The following is a 25,615-nucleotide window of genomic DNA, read 5'->3' as shown; positions in this document are numbered from 1 at the left end:
AGAGAAAGAGAGCCAGGGACAACAACGTCACATTAGAAAGGTATAGTAATCATCCACTATTTTCAGTTGCAGATGATAAAGGATTCAGAAAGTTTATTCATGCAGGCCTATATGACAGAGAATATTCATCTTCTTTTTGTTTTCATATTTTAATTTATATTTAATGGTGTTGTGTTTGCAGTGTTTTGTGTTGTTTCACTTTAAATTTGTTTAAAAGGAAAAAGATGAAAATTTAAATAGTTAAAAGTTGAAATGTGAATAGCTGGTTTTGTATTATATGATTTATTTATTACATTTTATGTGGAGTGAATAAATAAAAGTATATTTACGGTACCCTAGAGACAAAAAAACGTAAAAACTCAAAACACGTACAAAAGACAACAGAAGTGCTCCAGGATGCTGGGCGCAGTGTTGAGCTTTTGTTACCTCGTGGCTACACAAGCCAGCAAGTACCAACAACCGGATTTGGTGTGTGGTAGTAACAGGTAAATGAACTTTTTTTTAATTATTTGAATATATATGAGTGCTTGTGTGTAAATACACAAACAATACACACATGCTTTCAATTGTGTAATTTAAGTGATCTAGGTAGCTCTGTTTTGGAAGTTCACCCTCTAGCAGATCATTACATGAAGGAACCTTTTAAAAAACAAGCGCGTCCATGCTGACAGGTGTGATCACACGGGTGCTCACACACACAAACTACACCCTTTTTGGCTCCTACCTCAAAGCACACTGTGCGCTGTCGATGTTACGTGCTGCACAATAATGTTTAATAAAAAGAAAAAAAGAAAAGGAAAGAAAAAAAAGGAAGTTCAGTTCATGCTAGAAATGTGATTTGGAGTTTGTACATGTTTTGTCTCTAGGGGCCACCGCATATATTTATATATAAACATATATAAATAAAACCACTTCTTTTTTTTACATTAGTAATTCCTTTTGTGCATAATTTTATATTATTGTTAATAATAAATTAATTAAAGCAACAAAACAACCTCATCTGTAACTGGAAGGTTGCCGGTTTGATCCCCCTGCTCTCTCTGTCCTGGTCGTTGTGTCCTTGGGCAAGACACTTCACCTACCGCCTACTGGTGATGGCCAGAGGGGCTGATGGTGCGATATGGCAGCCTCGCTTCTGTCAGTCTGCCCCAGGGCAGCTGTAGCTACAACTGTAGCTGCCTCCACCAGTGTGTGAATGTGAGAGTGAATGAATAGTGGAATTGTAAAGCGCTTTGGGTGCCTAGAGAGCGCTATATAAATGCAATCCATTATTATTATTATTATTATTATTAAATCTAAAACTCAGAGAGCTTTAGATATAAAACATCAGCTGCATACTGTCCTTAATTTAAAGTGAAATCTTCTGTTCTTAAACTTAGATTTGATATCTTAGACCTGAAAACCTGCACAGCTTCATTGTTCAAAATTTACTGCAGTTCAGCTTTAGACTCACACACAGCTGGTTCATTTTTCTGTCTCTGTGTCCTCACTTTCCCAGCATGCCTCAGCTCTGGAGGTGTATGAGGGGGTGGAGTCTGTCCTGCTGACCTGTCAGGACTCTTCTGTACCTGCATGTCCCACTTTGGTGTGGAGCTGCCACAACCTTAGTCCTCCAATCGTCCACCAGCGTAACCTGGCAGGAGATGAACTGAGAAGAGCTGTGGAGAGTGGGCAGGCAGGTGAGTCACAGGTAGGCTTTTCTCTCTTCAGCAGCAGCTCAAACCCGCTCAAAGATTCAGGTGAGCAGGATTTGCAGGACTCACCATGAGTTCTTCCACATGAAAGTATTTCCAGCTGTCAGAACACAAAAGAAAACAGGTGAGAAAATTCCCGAGGAACAAGCAGAGAGGAAAACACTGGACGGCAATTACCGCCACTGATAGGTAGCAGTCTGTTAGAGAGTGGAGGTGCCTGTTAGTCTTTAAATTCTACTGAGTGAATGAGCTGATGACAAACAGCCAGAGCCCAGGAAAACTGGAGATCAAGCCAGCCACCCGAGAGGAAAGAGAGAGGGAAGGAAACACAGAGAGGAAGCAGAGGAAGGAAAGAAGGAAAACAAACCTGACCTGCCAGGACCATCACGAGTTTCTACCTGCTCTGAAAAGGTGGTGCAAAAATACGCCATCTGTGTTGTTTCAAACAGTCCAGCTTAAATTACAAAACTTAAACTAATCTTAGACTAAACTTTAAAATAATTCTGACACATTATTTATTAAACACAGTCAACTCTGTGTTATCAGTGAGGGCATTCATGAGCCCTACACTTACATAGACAATATATCACAAACATAGAGACAAGCAGGAGCTTTGGGTTATTAAACTTACGCTTTTTAAGCATGGCAACACTTTTTTATTGTTCTTTATTCAAATGACATTTAATACATGTCAGTCTGCTGATGTGTCAGCACTGAAGTGGAAGTTGTGGGCTGTAAAGAGGATTTTTCACAGTGGACAGTTTCATGTCACATGACTGACTTCCTCTTAAAAACAAAAGTGACACTTTCCTTTTGTGCTTTCAGTTGGAGAGAAATTGCTGCGTGTTTGTTTCTTTGTTCAGTCAGCAGCAGATTTAAAGGACTTTGTGTTTGTTTGAGCTTTTTACAGGAGGATGAAGACGTTGCTGATGATCCTGCTCCTCATAAATGGTAAGAAACTGAATGCAGATCAATCTGCACTCACACCACAGTTTAAGGCAGATAATCTCACTGTGTGGTGTTTATGTGATGATTTTAATTCATTGCTACAAAATACAAATGTAATGATGTGTGCTCCGTGAGAGTCGAGAGAAGCTTCTGTCCAAGACAGAAGTAACAGAGAAGTAAGAGCGACTTTACATTTGCAGAGTAAAGATTCATGTTTTATGCTTTATTACATTTGACTTTGACTGTACTTAAGAAATTACATATTTTTGCATTTAAGAAAATGTTTTCTTTAAAACTTGTAAACACGCAAATGCAACGATGGGTTTCAGTTGGGTTTTAGTTCAACTTTAAAATACTGAAAGTTCCAAAACAGAAACCAGTTATTCTGAAACACCTGTGATTCTTCACTTTTGAAGATTTATTATTCATCATTAATCAGACAAAAGCATTTTACAATAATTGACAGATGACTAAGTTTCTAAAATAACAAATGGCTGCAGTTTTAGATGAGTGGTGTACTGAGTGTCCTCTCTGTTAGGCTGCATCAAAGCAAAAACCACACAGGGTGACCCCTCGCAATAAAGAGCTTATGAATCCAGAAATATCTGCTTCATCTATCTCCCAAAAAATCTAACACCCAAGTCCAACATAACAGGTATTATAAGTATTAAAGTGACTGGAATGTCGCCCATGGACCATATGGTACAAAAACTTTACAACACACTTTCAGGATTGTAGGATTGTGGTGCTTTGTGGATGGTTGTGGTCAGGGTGGAGCTGTCATCAGATAGTGTGTCACTTTTAACTCTTTATGTCATGACCCTTACCCTAAATTTAGTGACTTATTTTGTTACATGAAACCTCTCAGTGTTGAGTGAAATAAGGAGCAGCAGAGGATTGGACCTAAGACTAATATCATTTTATGCATGTTTAAAAAACGTGTATTTACAAGAATATCTGAGGTGTATTTGTACATGTTTAAAGATTCATATTTAGTTTCTTTTTTATAAAATGTCTGTTTTCGCGTTGTTGCCTCGGGGCAACATTATGCAGTTAACTACACTTTATCTGTTAGCAGTGGCTCGTGGTGAAAGTAGCCATTCATTTACCTCAGTCCTTCAATCTGCCCCTTCTTACTTGTATTCCTCACTTGCAGCCTGCTGTGACTGTGGGGCCTGGTTAGTAAGTGAGTGAGGGGGAGGGGCCAGTAGCACTAAGAGCTTTGATTGGACAATCCAGTGTCAGTAATGAAAATAAACAAATGGGCTGCTTTTCGTTCTTGTAGGGCCGGCTGTGTAGCAGCCACCAGTAAAATGCATGGTGTACCAGATTATCAGTCCATCCCTGATTCCAGTAAAAACGTTAGTTTGCATGGTGGTAACTTTGTGGTGGAAAACACCTCTGCGTGCACGATAAGCAAACTGGAGTGGGTCCATCAGTTGGGGTCAGTTGCTCTTACGACGTGCTGTTTTATGATCTTCTCCATGGCCTTCATCACCAGGGAGGTGAGGGCCACAGGACGAAGATCATTCAGAGACTTTGGGTTGTTTCTTCTGGGGATGGGGATGACTGTGGAGGGTTTCCACAGCTGGGGGATGGTGTGACTGTCAATTGAGTGTTGAAATGGAGTCTGGAACACACTTCCTAGTTGCCCTGCACAGTGCCTCAGAACTCGACTGCTGATGTTGTCAGGGCCGGGTGAGCTCCTCTCCCTGGTCCTCCTGAGGGCTCTCATCACGTCTTCAGTCCTGAAGGTGACTGCAGAGTGAGGTTTACAGTGCAGGTTTGAGTGAGGATCTGGACTCCTCAAGCTGGGCCATGTTGTCCGTCTCACACCTGGTGTAGAAAGCGTTGAGGTCGTCAGGGAGGGAGGAGGGGTTGCTGCTCTCTACCTGGGGGTGGTGACTGCAGTATTCACAGAGGCCATGGTTTGAGGCCCTGCCAGGCTGAGCGGAGATCCCCTGTGGTGAATTTTTCTCCAGCTGTGTTTTTGTAGTCCAGTTTAGCAGTTTTTATGGCCCTCTTGACTTCCCTGTTGACCTCCTTTTTATCCAGAGCACAGCCGGTGAAGAAAATCCTCCTTGTAGTGTGAGGATACTTTCCGCTGTCCACTGCATGATGTCTTTGGTGACCTTTTTAATCCTCTTGATGACTTGGGTGTAAGCAGGGGCCAGCAGGATGGTGTGGTGGTCTGCTGAGCTGAGAGGAGGGAGGGGTAGGGCTTTAAATGCATCTGGTACAGAGCCATAGCTTTTATCCAGAGTCTTCCCCTGACATGTGCTGCATGTAACATACTGTTGGTATCCTTTAAGATAAGATAAGATAACCTTTATTAGTCCCACATGTGGGAAATTTGTTTTGTCACAGCAGAAAGTGGACAGTTCAAAGTTATATAGCAAAAATTAGAGAACAGTGGTGGCCTCAGGATCTCATCTCTGATCTTTGCGGATGATGTGGTTCTGTTGGCTTCATCGGGTGAGGGCCTCCAGCTCGCACTGGAGCGGTTCGCAGCCGAGTGTGAAGCAGCGGGAATGAGGATCAGCACCTCCAAATCTGAGACCATGGTTCTCAGCCGGAAAAGGGTGGAGTGCCCACTTCGGGTCGGGGATGAGGTCCTGCCCCAAGTGGAGGAGTTCAAGTATCTCGGGGTCTTGTTCGCGAGTGATGGGAGAAGGGAGCCGGAGATCGACAGACGGATTGGGGCTGCAGCTGCAGTAATGCAGACGCTGCACCGGTCCGTCGTGGTGAAGAGGGAGCTGAGTGTAAAAGCGAGGCTCTCAATTTACCGGTCGATCTACGTCCCTACCCTCATCTATGGCCACGAGCTGTGGGTAGTGACCGAAAGGACGAGATCGCGGATACAAGCGGCGGAAATGAGCTTCCTCCGAAGGGTGGCTGGCATCTCCCTTAGAGATAGGGTGAGAAGTTCGGCCATCCGGGAGGGGCTCAGAGTAGAGCCGCTGCTGCTCCACATCGAAAGGAGCCAGCTGAGGTGGTTTGGGCATCTGGTAAGGATGCCCCCTGGGCGCCTCCTGGGTGAGGTGTTCCAGGCATGTCCCACCGGGAGGAGGCCCCGGGGCAGACCCAGGACACGCTGGAGAGATTATATCTCTCGGCTGGCCTGGGAACGCCTTGGTGTTCCCCCGGGTGAGCTGGAGGAGGTGGCTGGGGAGAGGGAGGTCTGGGCCTCTTTGCTTAGGCTGCTGCCCCCGCGACCCGGCCCCGGATAAAGCGGCTGAAGATGGATGGATGGATGGAATACAATAAGAATAATATACTGTGCACAACTGTACAGAATAGAAAAGAATAAACTAAATACTATATACAATAGAATAAAATAAAATATACAATGGGATAAAAATAGAATACAAATGCTTTATACAACTAAGTACAACAGGGATGACAGCTTAGCCACCATTCTCCTGTCACTCACCACCTCCACTGGGTCCAGAGGGCATCCTAGAACAGAGCTGGCCCTTCTGATCAGCCTGTTCAGTCTCTTCCTGTCCCTGGCAGAGATGCTGCCACCAGCAGACCAGACTTTAAGTGACTTGTCAAGGGGAACAGTGGTTTAAATCACCCAGGATGAACTTGGGAGAGTCTGGTGATAATTGTTCCAGTTTGTACAGATTGTTGGTGAAGTACTCTGTGGCTTTAGCTGCATCAGCTCTGGGGTTGATGTAAACCAAGATGATGAAACGCTGTGGGAATTCTCGGGGGAGGTAGTAGGGGCGCAGGGAAACAGCCAGAAGCTTGATGTCTGTAGTGTACAGTTTCTCCCTCACAGTGACTGTAGAGGACCAGCTGTTGTTTAAATACAGACACACGCCGCCGCCTGTCCAGACGAAGAAGTGGTGAAAAGCCATCAATGTTCAGGAAAAGCCGGAGGCCGGGCTGCAGCCGCAGCTAGATGAGGGAGTCCTTGGTGTAGGTGAGCCTTGGGATCATGTCGAGTGTCGAAAACAAAATCACAAAAATTAGGAAAAGGAAAATAATACAAATATACTGAGTAGACGGTGAAAAACAACAACGAAAACAGCATTAAAGCTAGAAAAAGAACGCAAAACTGCTCAGCTGACTGGCCGGTCGACGGCAAGAGCAGCGACCCAAAACCGAGACAGTCTGACCTCCTTAACTAACTCAAAACAGGAGAAAACTGGTGATCAAAAGAAACAGCAGCTCACCCCTACCCACTCCAATCCTCATCTCTGTTTTTGTACTTTTTATTTAGTCTTTTTGTTTAGACTATTTAGACTATTCGGGTTTCCCTGAAAGCCTTATTTAAGGCACATGCTGAGGCAAACTCCTCTGCGATTTCCATTCACCTCCCATGGCCGGCCATCCTTCAAACTGCTCAGCCATTACTGGATCTGCCCTATTGGACTTCATTTTTATCCGACCTTTCCAGTGGTGTACTCGCCGCTTCGGACCTGGATTGGAACCTCTGAGACTCCTAAGCAAGCTGAGACACGCCTCTGTCAGGGATGAGGTGGCTAAGAGCCGGATGGCATTGTTTAACTCAAGATCGCTGGCGAATAAAACCTTCATCCTAAACGATCTTTTCCTCACCCTGCAGCTGGATGTTTTGCTCCTGACCAAAACTTGGATTCACCCCGGTGAGCTTCCTTCTCTGAACTCCTTCCCCCTGACTGTTTTTTTTTTCAGCTCACCGAGACTTCCAGGGAAGATTGCCAAGCCACAGTTTTCAAAAATAAACTTAAACTTCAGCGACTGCCTACTCCTACTTTCTCTAGCTTCGAGCCTCAATTATTTGAACTGACTGGCCCCCCTGTGACTCTCTGTGCTGTGATTTATCGGCCACCCAAATACAATAAGTCTTTTATTTCCGGATTTGCAGATTTTCCAGCTTCTCTTTTTTAAAATTATGACCGTGTTCATATTCATATATTCATACTGGTGATTTTAATATACATATCTGCTGCAAGAGGGACTCCTTTATGGAGGACCACAAGAGTCATGCGCATTGAAATAAAGTATTCTGTGCTTAAATAATGAATTGTAGAATAAATTACACATTTGTAAATTCATTTTTGAATTCCGCTTTAATAAACTGATTTTTAAAATGCTTTTTAAAATGGTGATTCCACTCCTCATTTCAAAATCCATTTCCCTTTCCTGTTTGCTCAGGGATTAACATTTGGATTAGCTACTTCATTTTAAAAATCCTGCTGCAATGCAAATTAGCCACACCGTGGGATGTAAGGAGCTCTCTGATTGGTTGGACCAATGTGTTCTGCTCTTAATTTTATTGCAATATAGGCGCTCTTCGCAGTGAGCTAATTTTATTTTGAAATTCGTTTTATTTTGAAAACCGGTTTCGGGAAGTTACAGGAAGTCAGCCATGTTTGTTTAGTTCCTAGCGGATCACATGTGGGGATATTTGATCCAGCGACATCTGCCTTTTGTTTGTGCCATCGACACCACCGTCTGTAAGTTTTCATTTGTATTGAATTGTAGGATTGTATTTTATGTATATTTTGTGGAAATATTTGCTGTAGATTAATACTTTAGTAGTTGTGTGCTAACGCTAATGGATGTGTATTGGAATCTAATTTTGTTGTGCTAATGATGCTAAGTTAATTTTAGCTATGTTATTTGTATTTCAGTTTTACTCCATGAGGAAATACTGACTAATTAAAAGGAGTTGGACGCTACATCCTGACTTCGCACGTTATTTCAAGTGGAGTTAGGCTACTGCTGAATTGTGTAGCGTACACACAAAAGGAGAGCAGAATACAATGACTGTAGAAAGTCACTGGGTTGGTCAGACACAGGCTGTCTGCCCGGATTTTTCTTCTCATAGCTTCGCCCTGCTAAGAAGCGTGTGTGCTTGTACAAAGGCCGTTCAGCCTCAGGATTTACACTCGGCTTGATGCGGAAATGTGAAGAATGAAGGGACCCTGCAGCAAAACGGAGAGCCCAGCCTCTGACTGTGTGCCTGTTTACAAAGTCTGACCACCTGTTGAAGGTAACATGGCTAACGCTAGCATCACCGCACGTAGCCCCCGTTATTTTAAGGTCATCTTAGTTTATGAAAGTTTTACGTCGCAGCTGTACGAGCTAGCTACATGTTTTGTAAGCTGCTGTGTTCTTCACAAGCAAAGCTGGAAGCAGCTCAAACTGTTAGAACCAGCACTGAGGCCTGTTACATTTATAGTGTTAGAGCAATGGCTGCAGCCTACAGCCTTTAAACTAGCGATTAAAATGCTGACAGTAAACTCGTCAGTCCAGATGTTACCACATTACTTTGTGATACTTAGAGTTAAAACAACGGAGACAGGCTGATTAAAATAACAGCTGTCAGTTCTCTCATTCCTTATAGGAAGATCACACTACTGATTTCAGTTCATTTAATATGTGAGTGCACAGATTCATTCTCAACTGGACATAAATGATGATCAAAGGATTCATAATTTATGATAAATAAAGAATTCACCAAATCCCAACCTCTAACACAGTGCGCTGAATCTTAGCATTGGATGTCCTGTATATGCTAATTGGTACAATTTAAACATTCACTGCACCTACAGTATCTACACTTGTGAGGTGCTACAACATGCTGGTCCTGCAGGGACCAAATGTCTCCTGAAAAACAAACATAGAAAAGAATCTTTGACTGTCTGAGCTCATTTTCATATTCTCCACACTGCTGTGACCTTCTGTATGTTTGTATTCAGCTTTCAGGGCACGCTTATATCACATTCATGTTTTGGGGCGTGAGCGAGTGTGATGGAGTGAGCCGCTCAAACTGTCACTACCCGATCCATGCCGGAAACCCGATCCGTACCCCGCATGCGCGAAAGGTGTCTACTTCCGGTCGTAGCGTTTTACGATAGTTACAGGTCAGAGTATCTGTTAAGATCTTAAGAATAATAAGTATCTTAAAATGTTTGCAATAATGAAGCATTTCAGTACAATGTAGACAAAAACGAAAAATAAAAAGATAGTTACCGATAAGGGCTCCCCGATCCTTACTGTGTATGTGCAGGGGTTTTCTTCTTCTTCTGTTCGTTTAATGGCAGTTCACTCCCCAGTGTACGAGAATACTGCCACCTGCTGACTGAGCGAATGAACCCTATTGTAAACTGAATTAGCGTCATTACAAACGTGTGTTAAATTTGATTTAGTGATAATCGAGTGTGTTTATGCTTGTCTGTGTGGAGAGGATTGTTGGAATAGTGATGATGATGTCCGCTATCACTGTCAATTGTCAGTAAACACTTCATCTGGCTGATGAATCTTCACGTGACATATTACAAAGTCTGTATTATTAACTCTGTAATTAGGCGCCATTCTTCTTATTTTACGGCGCAGTTGTTCAATCGGGGGACGCTCTCTGTTGAGGAGAAAAGCATGAATTTGTTTGTATACGGATTATCCATTGTTTAAATGTCCCGGTAGTCGAAAAGGAAGCAGAGCTGTTGAGAAATGCTAGGAGCTAACTGGGCGCTAACCGTATCATTCAAATATATTGAATGTCGCAATGTTGGCAAAGAGAGGAAGTGACGTAAGATTAGCGCATGCGGGGTACCGATTGGGTTTCCGGTACGGATCGGGTAGTGACACAGACGCGAGAACACAGCGGCCATTTTGGGAAAGTGTCTTTTATTTAACCAAAAATGCACAAATATCCAACAGGAAGTGACACAGGGCCTCAGAGAGGTCAGCTGATCAGAACTAAAGTCAAACAACTTCACTCCAAACTAACTGCTCAACACAATCAAAGTGAGCCGACCCACAAGAAACAAAGAGGACTTAAATACTGGCTGATCAGAGCAGTGTGAGACATGAGGGCAACACAAATACCAACAATCATCTAACAACAACACAAACATTGGCCCCCAATGATAGGGCTGTGCTGGGTTTGGTCCAATCAGCACTTCCTGTGTAGAACTACCAGCAGCCCTCAGCAGTCACATGGAGCCTTCAGCAGCAGGAAAACAGACAGAATTTAACTGTGTTGTACAAAAGCTCACTAAATGTGCTCCAAATGGAACTAATGGATTTCACCAAAGTCCAAATGAATGAGTGAGATATATGAACAAGAAGTGCGAGTCGTTATATTTGTGTGTGCAGTGTGTCTGAAACTAACACAACTCATACTGCATCTGTGTTGCTGCACGGGGGTCACTCACTGCATGGTTGTGTGTCTGCAGGTGCGCCCGTCACACCAAACATCTTTTGCTGTGGCTGTTCCACAGCTGCAGCTCCAGGATCAATAATCTGCCCAGCAACAGGCTCTGATAGGCCCGTTTAAACAGTCTGACCGCAGACACGTGATGGTGTCTTACTGTATTGTGCAGCTTTTTAAAGCTCTGAACTCGAGCCTGTGCTGGACTGTTTATAAATCCCACTCCTGCTGAGTTTCTGACCATTACCACCCACTTCTGCTGTTTTTGTGTGTGACCCCACCCACACCTGCAGATATACTATATGATGAAATAAGTTTCTATGCACAGAATGAGTTATTTCAGTAGAACAAGAATCAATCAATTTATCAATAATTTTTGTTGTTTTCCTGCTATAATTAAATAACTTTCTGTGAATTCACTCAGTTATTGGCACGGGTTGCTCTGAGGATCCACATGCAGGACTCCGGAGTTGTGATTTAACAGAGAAAGTTTATTTACAATTTCTTCACCAAGTGTATTTACAGCCTGTGCGAGGACTGTGCTATTTACAAGACGTGAGGGGCAGGGCTCCAGGGAAAAAAGGGGAATCACACACGTCCACTCCGACATCTCTCTTTCCACTAGTGACCAGTCGCTCCTTCCACATTTCACATGGGGAAACACGGGGACGGGTCCGGGGAATGAGAGTCTTCACAACAGTCCAGCGCCAAACAGCAGACCTCCTAGCTCTTAAATACAAGGCCCAGGGGTTCCCAATCCAGGAAGGCTGTGAACCCACCATGAGTTCTGACCCGGCCAAAGAGGAGAGAGAAAGATTAAATAACTTTCTATGAATCCACTCAGTTATGTTCTCACAGTGAGGAAATAACTTATTGTAATAACTTTACAGTCCTGTGCATTCTAATTGAAAACATAAAATAATTAGAACACCATACATCACAAATTTTCACAATATTACAATACAGTTATATCAAATACCATGAACCGCTGGTTGACTAACCAGGCCTTTGCAGATAGCTCGCTGAACTCCTTAGCGTGATTATTAAACGTGGGCTCACAGCCTATATTATCACGCCCAAACTTCACGATAATAGCGGAGTAACAAAACTTGTTCTTTGTGACAAGATAAACACATCTTTACAATATTGTCCACAGAAATGTACAAGCAAGAAGATTTTAACTGCTGGAACCATCTATTAAACTTCTTTATACATAAGCCATTTCTGTGACTCTTACACTTATAACAGCAGGACCTGGTTATCTCACCCGTGCCTGCACTGATATTATAATTGAGTACTCATGATGAACTCAGTGATTCAGGGTTTTCCCACACATGGAGCTCAGTTACAAACCTGAATAAAGGTTGTTGACATGGCACAACAGGTCATCTTCAAGAAGCTTTAAAAAACAAATCAAAACAATGAGTTTCAATATGTATGATTGTTTTTTTGGCTTTTTTCAACATGTAAATGCTAAAATCATCATCATCATCATCATCATCATTTATTTATTTATATAGCACTTTAAAAACACACCTGGTAGACCAAAGTGCTGTACAATACTAATATGCACATTGTAATAAAACCAGACATAGCAATAACATTTAAAAAAATAAATAAATAAATAATTAAAAAAAATAATAATAATATCAGTTACCCACAGAGTTAAAAGCCAGGGAATAAAAATAGGATTTTAATAAAGACTTAAAAACTGGCACTGATGTAGCCTGTCTAATATGGAGATGAAGGTTATTCCAAAGCATCCAAAGCACAGCAACAGAGAAAATCAACACTTGAATATTTATTAAACCTTTGCAATTAAAAAAAAAAGAAGTTAAAAAAGAGAAGAATAGAAACATCCTTTACTGTCCCTCACTGGGTGAGTGTTCCAGCAGCAAAGTGACAGGTGTAGGTGGTCTGGCCTGACGCTGATTGCTGTGTTCTCTGTGTTTTGTTATGCGAATGATGAGACGAGTTGACTCTCGCTTTGGCAGCTGAGGCAGGTTTATCCTCCCAAAACTGTTCAAATAAAAACAAATTCAGTACAGCAACTTCATATGACTGGACGTCTGCATGCACACCTCTCCCCAGCAGGGCCTCTAGCCGACTGAGGTGTGACATCACAACAAAATACTGAAATATACATATAAACATATATAACAAATTAAGATGCACTGCATCGTGACCATATAGTAACCATGTGAGACAAAATGCACAAGTGGAACAAACAATATTTGAATGACTTCAATTACTTTAACTGTGTTTAATCACTCTGTAACTGGAACAGGAAGTGACTCTGTGGGACGTCAAAGGTCACACAAAGGAAATAAAAGCTCCCAAAATATAAATACAGAAAATAAATATATATGTAAGGCAGTGACTGGAATTGGTCACAAGGTGTCGCTGTTGAGCTGCATAAACATTGTAAATTTTAGCAATTTTGACCATTTGTCCTCTACAGGACACCGTAGTTCAGATTTCTCGTTCGCGCGGGCGCCATCTTGGTTCAGTGTTTACTGTGATTTGCAAAGGTAAGCACTGTCAGAGGTGTACTGCATTGGTTTTTTGTTAAAAAATAAGTGTTCCACTGTGTAAAATGGCGGTTTGCTAAGCATATATTTTGTTTATTGAGAGGTTCATGTGCTGTCTGATGAGAGTATGAGCAGTTTGTGTTCATGTTCCATTTTGTAATATCTGCCGCAATTTCGGGCTACATTCCCGCTAGTTAGCAGAGCACTCATTCGGGCAAAGTAATGCAAGATGAAGCATTAGCTTTTCAGCTACAATTTGCTGGTACTCCAGCTATGTTAGTTTTGTGTCATACACATTCCTGAGGCCGAGGAATTTTGTAAAGACATGATTATTTTTGCTTAATGTGTTTTTTATATATTTGTTGTTGGCTTTTACTATGTTGATAATCACGCAGTGTTTACTGTGATTTGCAAAGGGCCAGCAGCAGAGTTGGAGTGGTGTTTGCCCCAGCATCTGAATAAACGGCGCGGTCCGAGCCACAAATTGAACGCCTGTGTCCGACTGGTCTCTCTACTGTGCACCCCCATCCAACACAAACTTACACAATGCAGAGTCTGGGGTGTAGGGAGGCCCCTGCACTGGTTGGGTTTCATATACATATGTATGTCCATAAACAAGACTGACGAATGAAAATAACCCCACACAATGGATCTTTGGTGAAATAGAAATGATCTTTTTAATACACCTGTTACACATGCATGGAGCATGCTGATTCACAGAAAAGTAAAGAATCTAAAAATAAAAAATAAGAAGTGAGAGACTGTACAGAAAGTAAAGGAAAGAAAAACACAAATATCTACCTGGTGTATCTTTAGCCCAAAGTGACTCATGGAGTCTCTGTCTGTGTGTCCTCAGTATCCCAGCATGCCTCAGCTGTGGAGCTGTATGAGGGGGACTCGTTCATCCTGCCCTGTCAGTATAACACTTTCGCTCTGACTGACCCCACAGTGGTGTGGAGTCGCTCCGACCTCAGTCCTCCAACCGTCCACCAGCGTCAGCTTCAAGGAGACGAACTGAAAGATCAAAACCAGCGTTACAGCGGCCGAACATCCATGAAGACTGACGCTCTGGAAACTGGAGACCTCAGCCTGAACCTGACCAACCTCCAACTGTCTGACAGCGCCACCTACACCTGCTCTGTCAGAGACCTTAGATATGGCTACATGAGACTGGGAGACGTAGAGTTGCAGGTCAAAGGTCAGGAAAAAACACTCTGATCACTCGGTTTTATCATTCAGATAAAACTTTATTATTTTACTGCTGAAAACACATGTTGACTACAAGTATCTTGGCTTGAGGTATATTCAGTAAAATATATCATTACATTCAGTCAGAGGTCAAAGGTCATGTTGTTCTTTGTGTTTCTCCACAGAACGGTTTCCATCCTGGGTCAAAGCTCTCCTAGTTCTCCTGGTTCTTCTTGTGGTTTCTGGAGGTCTTTTATTTCATTTCCGGCACTATTTCATGTCAGGTGAGTGTCTCCTACTACACTACCCATAATGCCGATGGTCAGCAGGTGTCCTCTGGTGGCTCCTTGACTGTGGCTCACACAAACTTGTTCCAGAAGCTGAAAGAGTTGAGAGTTACAAACAGCTGATACAGAGAGCTGAAGAGAAACTTCCAGGTTTGTTCCAGAAGTCAGAAAACCTCCTTCAGACTCAGTCATTGATCAGTGAAACAGCTCCACAACATGACTTCACTAAACAGTGTGTGTGCTTCACTGCATTGATGTGACACAGAGGCTGCATGTGTACAAGCTGTTCTTCTTCTGTGGTGGTAAACAGCAGCTGACATGGAAACATGTGCTGACAGTAAATGTTCCTCCTTTTGTGTCAGTCATTGATCCCCCTGTTTCTCAGGTTTTAATGGTCGAGTAGAAGAACCTCAATTATGTATGAAGTTTTAAAAAAACTGGAGGTCATCAAGGTTGTTGACTTTAAGACATGCTAGTAGTTTAACTCTTATCTTTTGTCATAGATTAATAAAGCTGGGTTTCATCTGCATATCAGTGAAAATGTTTCCAGTGTTTTCTTATATTATAAGAGAAAGATTTATAGTTTGAATAGAACTGGTCCCAGTACAGAACCTTTTGGAACTCCATGACTAACGTTTGTAAGTGAGGAAGAATCCTCATGAATCTATGAGATGGATGTGACAGAAACCACAGCAGCAGCATAATTACTTTACTGTCAATGTTTTCTGGTGTATCAAATGCAGCAGTGAGGCACAGTACAGAGGTAGGTTAGGGAGGCCATCAGATGATTATTAAAAAATGTTACTACAGCTCATGTTGTGCTTTGTTGTCCTCTCAGTCCCCTGGGTGGAGGTGGATTCAGGGGTGGAGTCTGTCCAGCTGATCTGCAAAACCACAGTTTGTCTGCCTAAAGATGCTAAAGTGGAGTGGAAGGATGAAGATGACAGGAAGGTCCACGTTTGTGAGAACGGCTCTGACCAGCCTGAAGAACAGGACGATGAATACAAGAACCGAACAAAGATGAAGAGAAACTTACTGGAACCTGGAGACCTCAGTCTGACCCTGAAACACCCCACAGAGAGAGACAACTCCATCTACACCTGCACCGTCTACAGCAGGGAAGGAAACATCCTGATGGAGAAACAATTGGAGCTGAAAGTCAAAGGTCAGTGCTGTAGGTACAGGTCAAAGGTCAGAGGTCAGACTCATGATGGTGGTTCAGTCTCAGTGGGCTCCCTCCAATGATGTTACAGTATTAGCATGTCTGATGTTTGTGGCTGTTTTGGTTTTTATTTGATTTCCAGCCAAAACATTTGGGTTTGGGTGGAAAAGTGTTCCAACTCTAATGTACAGCTGTCATATTAGAAATAGAAGCAGCTCTGATTTTAGTGCTCAAAGAAATCTATGAAGTTATGAATTCACACATGAACAGTTTTCTGCAGCGTTCCTCTCGGCCTTATTTGCAGCTCCACTCTTGTTTTTGCTCTAATAATTATTTCTCTCCATGAGCTGTTTCTCTGCCTGAAGGAGGCGCCACTCCATCGCTTCATTTAGTGCAGAACAAGAGTCACATGATGCTGCTCTGTGAATACCAATCAACAGCTCATGTTGTGTTTGTTGTCCTTTCAGTCTGTCAGGTGGAGGAGGGGGCGGAGTCTGTCCAGCTGCCCTTCAAAACCACACAAAACCTGCCTGAAGATGCTGAAGTGGAGTGTAGACGCCATCAACCTGAATACAGGATGGTCCACGTGTATGAGAACGGCTCTGACAAACCTGAAGAACAGCACCGGGATTACAGAAGCCGAACGAAGATGAATGAAGACCTGCTGAAAACTGGAGACCTCAGTCTGACCCTGAAACACCCCACAGAGAGAGACAGTGGAGAATACAGATGTGATGTCTACAAATCGCAGTTTTTTGGGAATATCCATGCCTATCGCATCCTGCTAAGGAAGAAAACAGTAGTCTTGTTAGGTTGCAGATCATTTTGGCAATCTTTTCCCGTGCATTCAGCGCATCGACAAAGTGCGTGTAGGCTAGCCGCTGCCTTCTGCCCCAGACAGCATGTTCTGTACAACAGAGTCGTGCTTTGTCCTCGCCTGAACGGCCATGGTGCTGTTACGCAATACAACAGCTCCGACTCAAAGGATGAGCTTCACGTTAGATACCTGGACGGAGAAGACAGCGGTATTGTCGTCGTTGGAATAAATCAACCAAAAGCCAAAAATGCCATAAACAAAAATCTTGTGAAAATGATGTTTGAAGCTGTGGAGGACATCAAGAAGAATAAAAATGTGCGCAGTGTAATTTTATGTAGTTTGGTTCCTGGTATATTTTGTGCAGGTGCAGATCTGAAGGAGAGGGCCAAGATGCACCAGAGCGAAGTGGGACCATTTGTATCCAAAGTAAGAGCCCTCATTACAGAGCTAGGAAACCTGCCAGTACCAACAATTGCTGCAATTGATGGTGCTGCCTTAGGAGGAGGCTTGGAAATGGCCCTTGCTTGTGACATCAGAATTTCCTCCAATACTGCCAAAATGGGACTAGTTGAGACTAAACTTGCAATTATTCCTGGAGCAGGTGGTACACAACGTCTCCCTAGGGTGATTGGTGTCTCTCTTGCCAAGGAGCTCATCTTTGCTGCACGAGTGGTTGATGGAACACAGGCGCAACAAATGGGTCTTGTCAGTCATTCTGTGGAGCAGAATAACAGTGGAGATGCTGCCTACTTGAGGGCTCTGGAGCTTGCCCGAGAGATTAACCCCCAGGGCCCAATTGCAATAAGGATGGCAAAGTTGGCAATTAACCAGGGGATAGAGGTGGATTTATCTACAGGTCTGGCAATAGAAGAGGCTTGTTATTCCCAGGTGATACCAACCAAAGACCGTTTGGAAGGCTTGTCTGCTTTCAAGGAGAAGAGGCAGCCTCAGTACAAAGGGGAATGAAGTCATCGTTCCAGAATCGATCAGTTCTGCCTTCAGCTCTGCTACTGTTCCACTGCTTCCAACATAAATTATGAGTCAGACTAAACTCGTCAACACATTAGCCCTTACATCATAGTTGACAGCTGGACCTTAGGGGTCGTTGTGGTTGGTGTTTCAGGCTAAAGCACTTTCTGACTTTGATAATTCAATTCACGATTATTTATATCGTGACAATTTAGCAGTCACCACAAGGTGCTTTAAATTGTAAAGTAAAGAATTTACAACTAATCACATTAAGATTTGGAGAAACAAAGCAAACTAACCCAGCTAAGTTAAATGTGTCCTGCTGTGTTCATGTCTGCATAAAACAGTTTTTGATTCCCTTTACCAAAGTGAAGTGAATGGAGATGGTTTGATTTCTTACATTTGGGGCCTCAATGTGCTAGTAACAAAAAAATCCTTCAGATTAACTGGTTAAAAATCACCAATTGTTATTTTCCTACAAGTCAGTTTTTTGTGCCAAATTAAACTGAATAAAAACTTATCTCAACTCTATAATTTACCAAAAAAAGATCTGAGAGACTTGATTACTGGTCAGAGCTTGACACTTTTCCCCATAGCAAATAGCAAAAATTAGCTAAACTATTTTGTTTACATGTCATTTTTACTTGCTGCTACTGCTACTTACTTAGGACAACATCACATTAAAGTGTTTTTTTTTTTATTTGTTTTGTTTTGTTGTTTTTTTAAATACAAACATTCCTGATAAATATGAGGGGTGCTTAAAGCTTACATCGCCTGAAACGATTTGAAATCGGCTTGTCTTCCTTTACAGCAACTTTGTTCTGATTGGCTATCCCTTGAACAGCACAACAGTGTGTTGTACTTCTGTTGACAGCCAGAGCCACACCTGAGATAACAATATTAACCCTTTAAGACCTACCATAGAACCAAGTCCGCCAGAGCTTATATTATATGTTTACATGCTGTGGAGCCATTTTTGGGAGCATTTCAAGTTGCTATACATCAATACAACCATTACAGCCTAAAACATATTAATATGTCTGCATTAAGTGCATAGTAATTACATAAATTGCAAAAAAGTGCAATAAACTACAAAAAATTGAAAATCGTTTTTGTTTTTTTAACATAGATTTCTAGTTAGAGAAATTTAAGAGGCTTATCCCTCAAAACTGTAAGTACAAAAAAGTTGCACAAAATCGTTTCCCACCACAGGAAATTTATTTTAAGCGTCTTCATAGTTTTATTTTTGAAATACACCAATTTTTATACACTGCAGGAAAAACAAAAATAAATATTATAATACAGATTTGCAAAAAAACAGCATATGCATCAAAATAAACTATTTCCAGCAGTGCAATATGAGTCCTAAGCATCCCAGAAACCACACAGAAAGTCATAAAGCCAAACATAACAAACACCAGTATAGGCTCATGAGGCCCTGATGGTAAAAGAAACTACATTTCCGCAAAAATGACGTCACTTCCGGTTTCGGGCAGGTAATGGCGGACATGCGAAAGTTCGTGCTGATGGATGTAGGAAGTGTTATGAACAGCTGATCGGATCGGCAAAGCGTGTTTCTGGAATATTATGTTTTTGTTGCTGCAAGTGCTTTTTATGCAGTTTTTGCAAAACTATATGTGGAAGGAAACTGTGACCGAGGACAAGCTGATGGCATAAGATGTAAGTACAACTCCTCCGGTTTCATATGCAAAAAAAATTATTGCACTAGCTCACGTGGTTGCAGAGCTACCGGGATTTAAAAATAGTTACGCAAAACGGAGCGTGCCCGCTCTGACCGGTTTTAAAGGGTTAAGGATATCAGTTCTGATATCATACAAGTCTGTGTGCCAGACCGTGGGGATGTGAGGAATGAGGACCCAAAGTGCAGGACTTTATGATGAAGGCAGTGCGTTTATTTACAGTGGTGTAATGATCCAAACAACAATAACAATACCGTCTCTTCTTCTCAGTCAGTACTTCCTTTCCTGCCTTATTTCATCCATCTTAACCCTCTCCACCTCTGCAAGCCTCTTATTCTCTGCTTCTACACTTATCCCTTCCTCCTCCACTCTTTTCTGCCTTTTTTCCTCATTCATTTTAATAGTCACAGGTTGGGAATTAGCAACATTAGCAGAGCCCAGTTTACTCACCGCAGCGTCCGGACTGCTGGAGTTGGAAGCAGGGTGGAGGCTGGCATAGGTGGAGCTGATGGCTGAACTTCCTTAGTGTTTGTTGTCTCTCCGTCTTCTGTTAACAAACAAAAAGACAGAGTGGGTAAAGACAAATGCCCGCTATGCCCGATGGCCAGTCCAGCTATGCACATGGAAATGAGCAGTTTAGCTCAAATCTGGCAGGTTTTCATCTTCTGTTTTTATCCAGATGTCCATGAACATGAACACTGTCCCTGTCAAATAAATCCAGATACAAAGATCAGATTTACTGAGCATCATCAGCGTGTCAGCTGCTAACTGCATCTTTAAATAAATAAATGTGTCTGATCAGCGGTGATAAGAGGAGAGACGCTGAGCGAGTGAAACTTTAAAAACTGACTGAAAAAATTCTTCTTGGCTTCATTTTTCCTTCCAGTCTGAAAAAACCTCCATTTAATGATTTTGGAGAAATATGAGACATTTGAAGACCTTCGTTTATTTGAATCTCAGAGTTTTTAATGAGCCCTGAATAAACACTTGAATTACTGTCTGAGCTGCTGCAGTTTCCTGCTGCGTCCACTGGGTGTCAGTAAAGCTGCAGGTGTCTCACCTGTGAGTCCACCTGTGGGGAAACAGTCCAGCTGCTGGTTCTGCCTCCAGCTGAGGAAACACTTCATTCCTTTTATTGCTGATCTCTCTTTATGAATCCACCTGAACTCGTCTGATCCTGGAAACCTTTCACTTTCCTTCCTTGCTGTCTCCGTCTGTCTCTCACTTTCACATTGGTTGTTTCCTCTCTGAATCTCTCCTTTTATCTGTGAACATTCATAAGGAAAAAGCAGAATCAGTTCAGGCTTCACTCTCACAGGATTTTAATGTTTGTGCTCAGAGTCTTTTCAATGAGCTCCATCTTTTCCTGGAATCATCTCCAGAAGGAGCTGAAAGGATCCATGTTACACAACGTGGCCACTTTAAGTCCATTAAAAGGATCCAGGAAATAGTCAGAGCCCATATCATACCGTTGGGGGAAGTGAAAGGTGTGTTTTCTCTGATGACGTCACTAAAATGAGAGCTTTGTACAAACAGGAGAAAGAAATGTGCCAGTTTATTAAACACGTCTCATTTCAACTTCCCGATGAAAGTGTCGCTTTGAAGTCAAAATCTGAATCCAAGACTGAGGTGTGTTTTTGTTTCTGCAACGTTCTTCCACAAACTCAGGTTTTCAAACAGCTGTGACAGCTGCCTCTGTGTGTCAGTAAGTCTTTGAGCTTCTTTATCATAATATCAGCAGCCTTAACATCAGCCGGACTGATGTGGACGATTATCAGTAATCAATGAGACCAATCACTGATATCTGGAGCTGACACAGATTTAGAAACAAATCAAATCCAGCAAAATAAATGTATTTTTCTGTTGTGGCAGAAACGGTTGGTTTCAAACATCTGATGATGTTTAAGTGTTCATGCTGCTGTTACACACCTGTACTGACAGCCAGCTGTGGTGCTCAGGCCTGCTTAGCCTCTAATCTGCTGGCAGAGAGCTAATAATCTACTAATAATCTCACTCATACGTTACAGGATGGCTGACAGTGAACATCTCAGCAATTCTGTTACTAAGGTATAACAGGGCAGCACTAACCATGAATGTGCATCAGACGAACTCACCAGAGGAGTTTGTGTGATCACAAATAACAACTGGACACATCTTCAAAGTGACTCCTCACTCTGACAGCACATTACACTCATCAGTTTCACTCACACACATGTTTATAAACTCATCATAACTACTTTGAAACAAAGTTCCAGCACACAGAGGAAAATCCACAACTGCAGTGTGTGGCTGCCACGCCCACATCAACATCACCGTGGCGTGTTCACTGACCAAAAACAGTAGGAAATGTCACTCACCAATGAGAGCTGGGTCACGCTGACATCATGGTTGTGTTCTGTGTCCGTATGAGTTTGAATCTGCTTCAGTGAGGAGAACATCACAGTCCACGCTTCCTTCAAACAGTCCACAGACCCGTCAGGTCTGAGCGTCGGGGACATTTCACGCTTTTTGAAGTCAGCTCTCAGGATTACAGCAGCTCATGGATGTCATCAGTTTCCTGTTCTGGTGAGTTCACAGCAAACAAAGTTCCTCCTCGTGTTCCTCTGTGAATCCAGTCGTGCTGGAATATTTGACAGTATTCCCACAGTAAATCGGGGCTGCTCAGGGTGCTGTGGCTGTAAAACACCGATCATATCCAGTAAGCCCCGCCCCTCTTCATACACCTGTTCGTCCCGGTCGGACCTGAGGCGTTCCCCGATGAGTCGAGAGACGGAATCTCTCCAACGTGTCCTGGGTCCGCCCCGGGGTCTCCTCCCAGTTGGACGCCTCACCCGGACGCCCTTCAGAGGAAGCTCACGGATGGTGTTCGTACCTTCAGCCTGATCCTTTCAGTCACAGCTCGTGCAGTCACAACACTGCTGCCAATAAAGTGAAAAAAAAGCATCTTAAAACCATTTCAATAAACGCACACACAGAGTTATCACAAAACTCATGAAACATGCACACTGGGCACCAACTAACTAACTAACGTGCTGCTGTTGTTTAATAATTAACCTTATGAACAAAATAAAGTTCAACATCAGTAACATAGCACCCACCCAGCTGTATAGAAAGTCCGTCATGCTAGCTAGCACGCAAAAAGTCAGCATAACAAAAATAAACTCCACCTAAACTTGGTTTATATCTGACCCAGATAGACTGCAGGTCATAACTTCTTACCTGAAGTTCGTTCCCACTCGGACCGTCGGCCGCCTCGGGTCTCTCCTCTTGCCTCCCTTTCCCTCATCCACCTGCTGGCCTCCACCACTTGCTAATGTTATTGAATCTGTGGAAGCTCCGTGATAGTCACCACACGAAGTAATGAATAACGAGCCTATCTAAATCCCAGTAATGAGTAACACGTTCCTGATTTTGGCATAATAACTAGTTACCGTGCTCGTTACCACAATAACAACGTAGTTACTGTAACGCGTTACTAAATAACACGTTAGTCCCAACACTGGTGACGACACACAGCCCTAACGGTTACACAATCATACCAAAACTCTGTCCTGATAGTTTCCAGTTTCTCTTTTGTATCAGACATACTGAGACAATATTCAGGATAAATAACCATGAAAACAATTTATTAATTCAGTTTAGAGGTTTACACATCACATCATTATCATCACAGAGCCTGTTTCACTTGAATCGTCCACTTGATGGTGCAGTAGAGCAAATGAATCATGCCAATGCTTCAAACCATGAGTCGACTAGTTGGATGGAAAGCTTCAGTTCATCACAAGGCTTCATCTCACCTCTCACCACTACTGTTCTCCCTCTACACTAACGACTGCACCTCCAAGAACTTGGCTGTTAAACTCCTAAAGTTTGCAGATGACACCACTGTCATTGGCCTCATTCAGGATGGTGATGAGTCTGCATACCGGCAGGAAGTTGAGTGGCTGGTACTCTGGTGCAGTCAGCACAATCTGGAGCTGAACACTCTTAAAACTGTAGAGATGACAGTGGACTTCAGGAGACATCCCTCAACTCTGCTCCCCCTCACCATATCAGACAGCCCTGTGTCGACTGTGAAGATCTTCAAGTTCCTGGGTACCACCATCTCCCAGGACCTGAAGTGGGAGAGCAACACCAACTCCATCCTCAAAAAGACCCAGCAGAGGATGTACTTCCTGAGACAACTGGGGAAGTACAGTCTTCCACAGGAGCTGCTGATCCAGTTCTACACTGCGGTCATTGAGTCTGTCCTGTGCTCCTCCATCACAGTCTGGTATGGTGCAGCCACTAAACAGGACAGGAGCAGACTGCAGCGGACTGTACGGGCAGCAGAAAAGATCATCGCCGCCCCCTGCCCTCCATCCAGGACCTGTACCTCTCAAGAACCAGGAAACGGGCAGGGAAAATCATCACAGACCCCTCACACCCTGGACACAGACTTTTTGATCTGCTGCCCTCTGGCAGACGGTACAGAAGCCTGCAGACCAGGACCACTCGAACAGACCACATAGGAACAGTTTCTTTCCCCTCGCCATCTCCCTTCTTAACAGTTGACCTGTCACACTGCTCCCACTGCCAGACTGCAACTGCAACTGCACCTTATGTACATTCTGTGGTATTTATCCACCTCATTCATTCTGTATTTTATGTATATAAGTTTAGATTAGTTATTTATAGTTGGTTTACACAGCTTTGTGTATGTATGTGTATGTATGTATATAGACACGTGTGTGTGTGTGTGTGTGTGTGTGTGTGTGTGTGTGTGTGTGTGTGTGTGTGTGTGTGTGTGTGATTTACATTGCTGTGCTTGAGAGCCACCATCTACTGGAACCAAATTCCCTGTATGTGTCTGCACATATACTTGGCCAATAAACACGATTCTGATTCTGATTCTGATTTTTGATATGAAAGGAAGGTTGGAGATTGGCCTATAATTAGCTAAGACTGCTGGGTATAGAGATGCTTTTTGAGTAAAGGTTTAACTACAGCCAGCTTGAAGGCCTGTGGTACATAGCCGATTATTAGAGATAGGTTGATCATATTTAAGATCGAAGAATTAATTAATGGCAGGACTTCTTTGAGCAGTTTTGTAGGAATGGGGTCTAAAAGACACGTTGATGGTTTGGAGGAAGTAATTATTGACGTTAACTCAGAAAGATCAATTGGAGAAAAAGAGTCTAACTTAACATCAATGGTACTAACAGTAGCTTTAGATAATATTACATCTGTAGGATGATTATTGGTAATTTTTTCTCTAATTATTAAAATTGTATTTGTGAAGAAGTTCATGAAGTCTACTCTCCATTGCTGTGTAATCAATTATTGTAAATGTAAGTGTTATCAGGAAATAATCACACAGGAGAGGGTTTTCAGGAAACACTGTTAAATGTTCAGTTTCTATGCCATATAGTTTAAAACAAGATCTAGAGTGTGATTAAAGTGGTGGGTGGATTATATTCTTAAACTTAGTTACAGCGCTTTCAGAAAGACATCTACTGTGATAAAGTCCACTCTCCACTGCTGCGTAATCAATTATTGTAAATGTAAATGTTATCAGGAAATGATCAGACAGGAGAGGGTTTTCAGGAAACACTGTTAAATGTTCAGTTTCTATGCCATATGTTAAAACAAGATCTAGAGTGTGATTAAAGTGGTGGGTGGGTTCTTTTACATTTTGAGAGAAGCCAATTGAGTCTAATAACAGATTAAATGCCATGTTGAGGCTGTCATTTTTAGCATCTACATGGATGTTAAAATCACCCACAATAATTATTTTATCTGAGCTCAGAACTAAATCAGATAAAAAGTCTGAGAAATCAGAGAGAAACTCTGTGTAAGGCCCAGGTGGACGATAGATGATAACAAGTAAGACTGGTTTCTGAGTTTTACAGCTAGGGTGGACAAGGTTAAGAATCAGGCTTTCAAATGAATTAAAAGTCTGTCTTGGTCTTTCGTTAATTAATAGGCTGGTGTGAGAAATTGCTGCAACACCGCACTGAGAAGAAGACACGGAACGGGAGTTGGGATTGCACTGGGGATTTATTGTTGTTTGGATCATTACACCACTGTAAATGAACGCACTGCCTTCATCATAAAGTCCTGCACTTTGGGTCCTCATTCCTCACATTCCCACGGTCTGGCAAACAGACCGTGACACTCTTAACCTT

At 42.6% G+C, this 25,615-nt stretch overlaps 3 protein-coding genes across 3 annotated transcripts; 2 read left to right on the top strand and 1 right to left on the bottom strand.

Moving 5' to 3' along the window:
* Positions 1 to 330: 330 nt before the first annotated feature.
* Positions 331 to 16,840, top strand: LOC146521081 (uncharacterized). The gene is made up of 6 exons (XM_085148685.1): positions 331 to 2,645; positions 14,182 to 14,523; positions 14,699 to 14,797; positions 15,639 to 15,965; positions 16,430 to 16,542; positions 16,814 to 16,840. The coding sequence occupies exons 1-6, from the start codon at positions 2,609 to 2,611 to the stop codon at positions 16,838 to 16,840; spliced, it is 945 nt and encodes a 314-aa protein (XP_085004811.1). The 5' UTR covers positions 331 to 2,608.
* Positions 16,841 to 16,949: 109 nt separating this feature from the next.
* On the top strand, positions 16,950 to 18,766 carry LOC146521080 (methylglutaconyl-CoA hydratase, mitochondrial-like). Its single transcript, XM_085154544.1, has one exon. The coding sequence runs from the start codon at positions 17,053 to 17,055 to the stop codon at positions 17,743 to 17,745; it is 693 nt and encodes a 230-aa protein (XP_085010670.1). The 5' UTR covers positions 16,950 to 17,052; the 3' UTR covers positions 17,746 to 18,766.
* Positions 18,767 to 19,082: 316 nt separating this feature from the next.
* On the bottom strand, positions 19,083 to 22,182 carry LOC146521079 (uncharacterized). Its single transcript, XM_085154576.1, has 3 exons — positions 21,806 to 22,182; positions 20,509 to 20,713; positions 19,083 to 19,995 (listed from the first exon to the last, which is right to left on the bottom strand). Exons 1-3 carry the CDS (start codon positions 21,944 to 21,946, stop codon positions 19,895 to 19,897), a joined length of 447 nt encoding a protein of 148 aa, XP_085010702.1. The 5' UTR covers positions 21,947 to 22,182; the 3' UTR covers positions 19,083 to 19,894.
* Positions 22,183 to 25,615: the final 3,433 nt, after the last annotated feature.

The sequence above is a fragment of the Neolamprologus multifasciatus genome, chromosome 3 (genome assembly GCF_963576455.1).
Source record: "Neolamprologus multifasciatus chromosome 3, fNeoMul1.2, whole genome shotgun sequence".
Lineage (NCBI taxonomy): Eukaryota > Metazoa > Chordata > Actinopteri > Cichliformes > Cichlidae > Neolamprologus > Neolamprologus multifasciatus.
The sequence above is the reverse complement of the archived record's forward strand: the minus strand, read 5'-3'. Positions and strand labels throughout refer to the sequence as shown.

What these genes read in the sequence shown, in the direction of transcription:
- LOC146521079 (XM_085154576.1), bottom strand. Translation starts at nt 21,946, where the DNA reads ATGTCCCCGACGCTCAGACCTGACGGGTCTGTGGACTGTTTGAAGGAA. An exon ending in GCGTGACCCAGCTCTCATTG is followed by an intron (nt 20,714 to 21,805) that starts GTGAGTGACATT and finishes GAATGTTCACAG; the next exon opens with ATAAAAGGAGAGATTCAGAG. An exon ending in CCCCACAGGTGGACTCACAG is followed by an intron (nt 19,996 to 20,508) that starts GTGAGACACCTG and finishes GTTTGTTAACAG; the next exon opens with AAGACGGAGAGACAACAAAC.
- LOC146521080 (XM_085154544.1), top strand. Translation starts at nt 17,053, where the DNA reads ATGATGTTTGAAGCTGTGGAGGACATCAAGAAGAATAAAAATGTGCGC.
- LOC146521081 (XM_085148685.1), top strand. Translation starts at nt 2,609, where the DNA reads ATGAAGACGTTGCTGATGATCCTGCTCCTCATAAATG. An exon ending in ATTGGAGCTGAAAGTCAAAG is followed by an intron (nt 15,966 to 16,429) that starts GTCAGTGCTGTA and finishes TTGTCCTTTCAG; the next exon opens with TCTGTCAGGTGGAGGAGGGG. An exon ending in ATCAACCTGAATACAGGATG is followed by an intron (nt 16,543 to 16,813) that starts GTCCACGTGTAT and finishes CCGTGCATTCAG; the next exon opens with CGCATCGACAAAGTGCGTGT.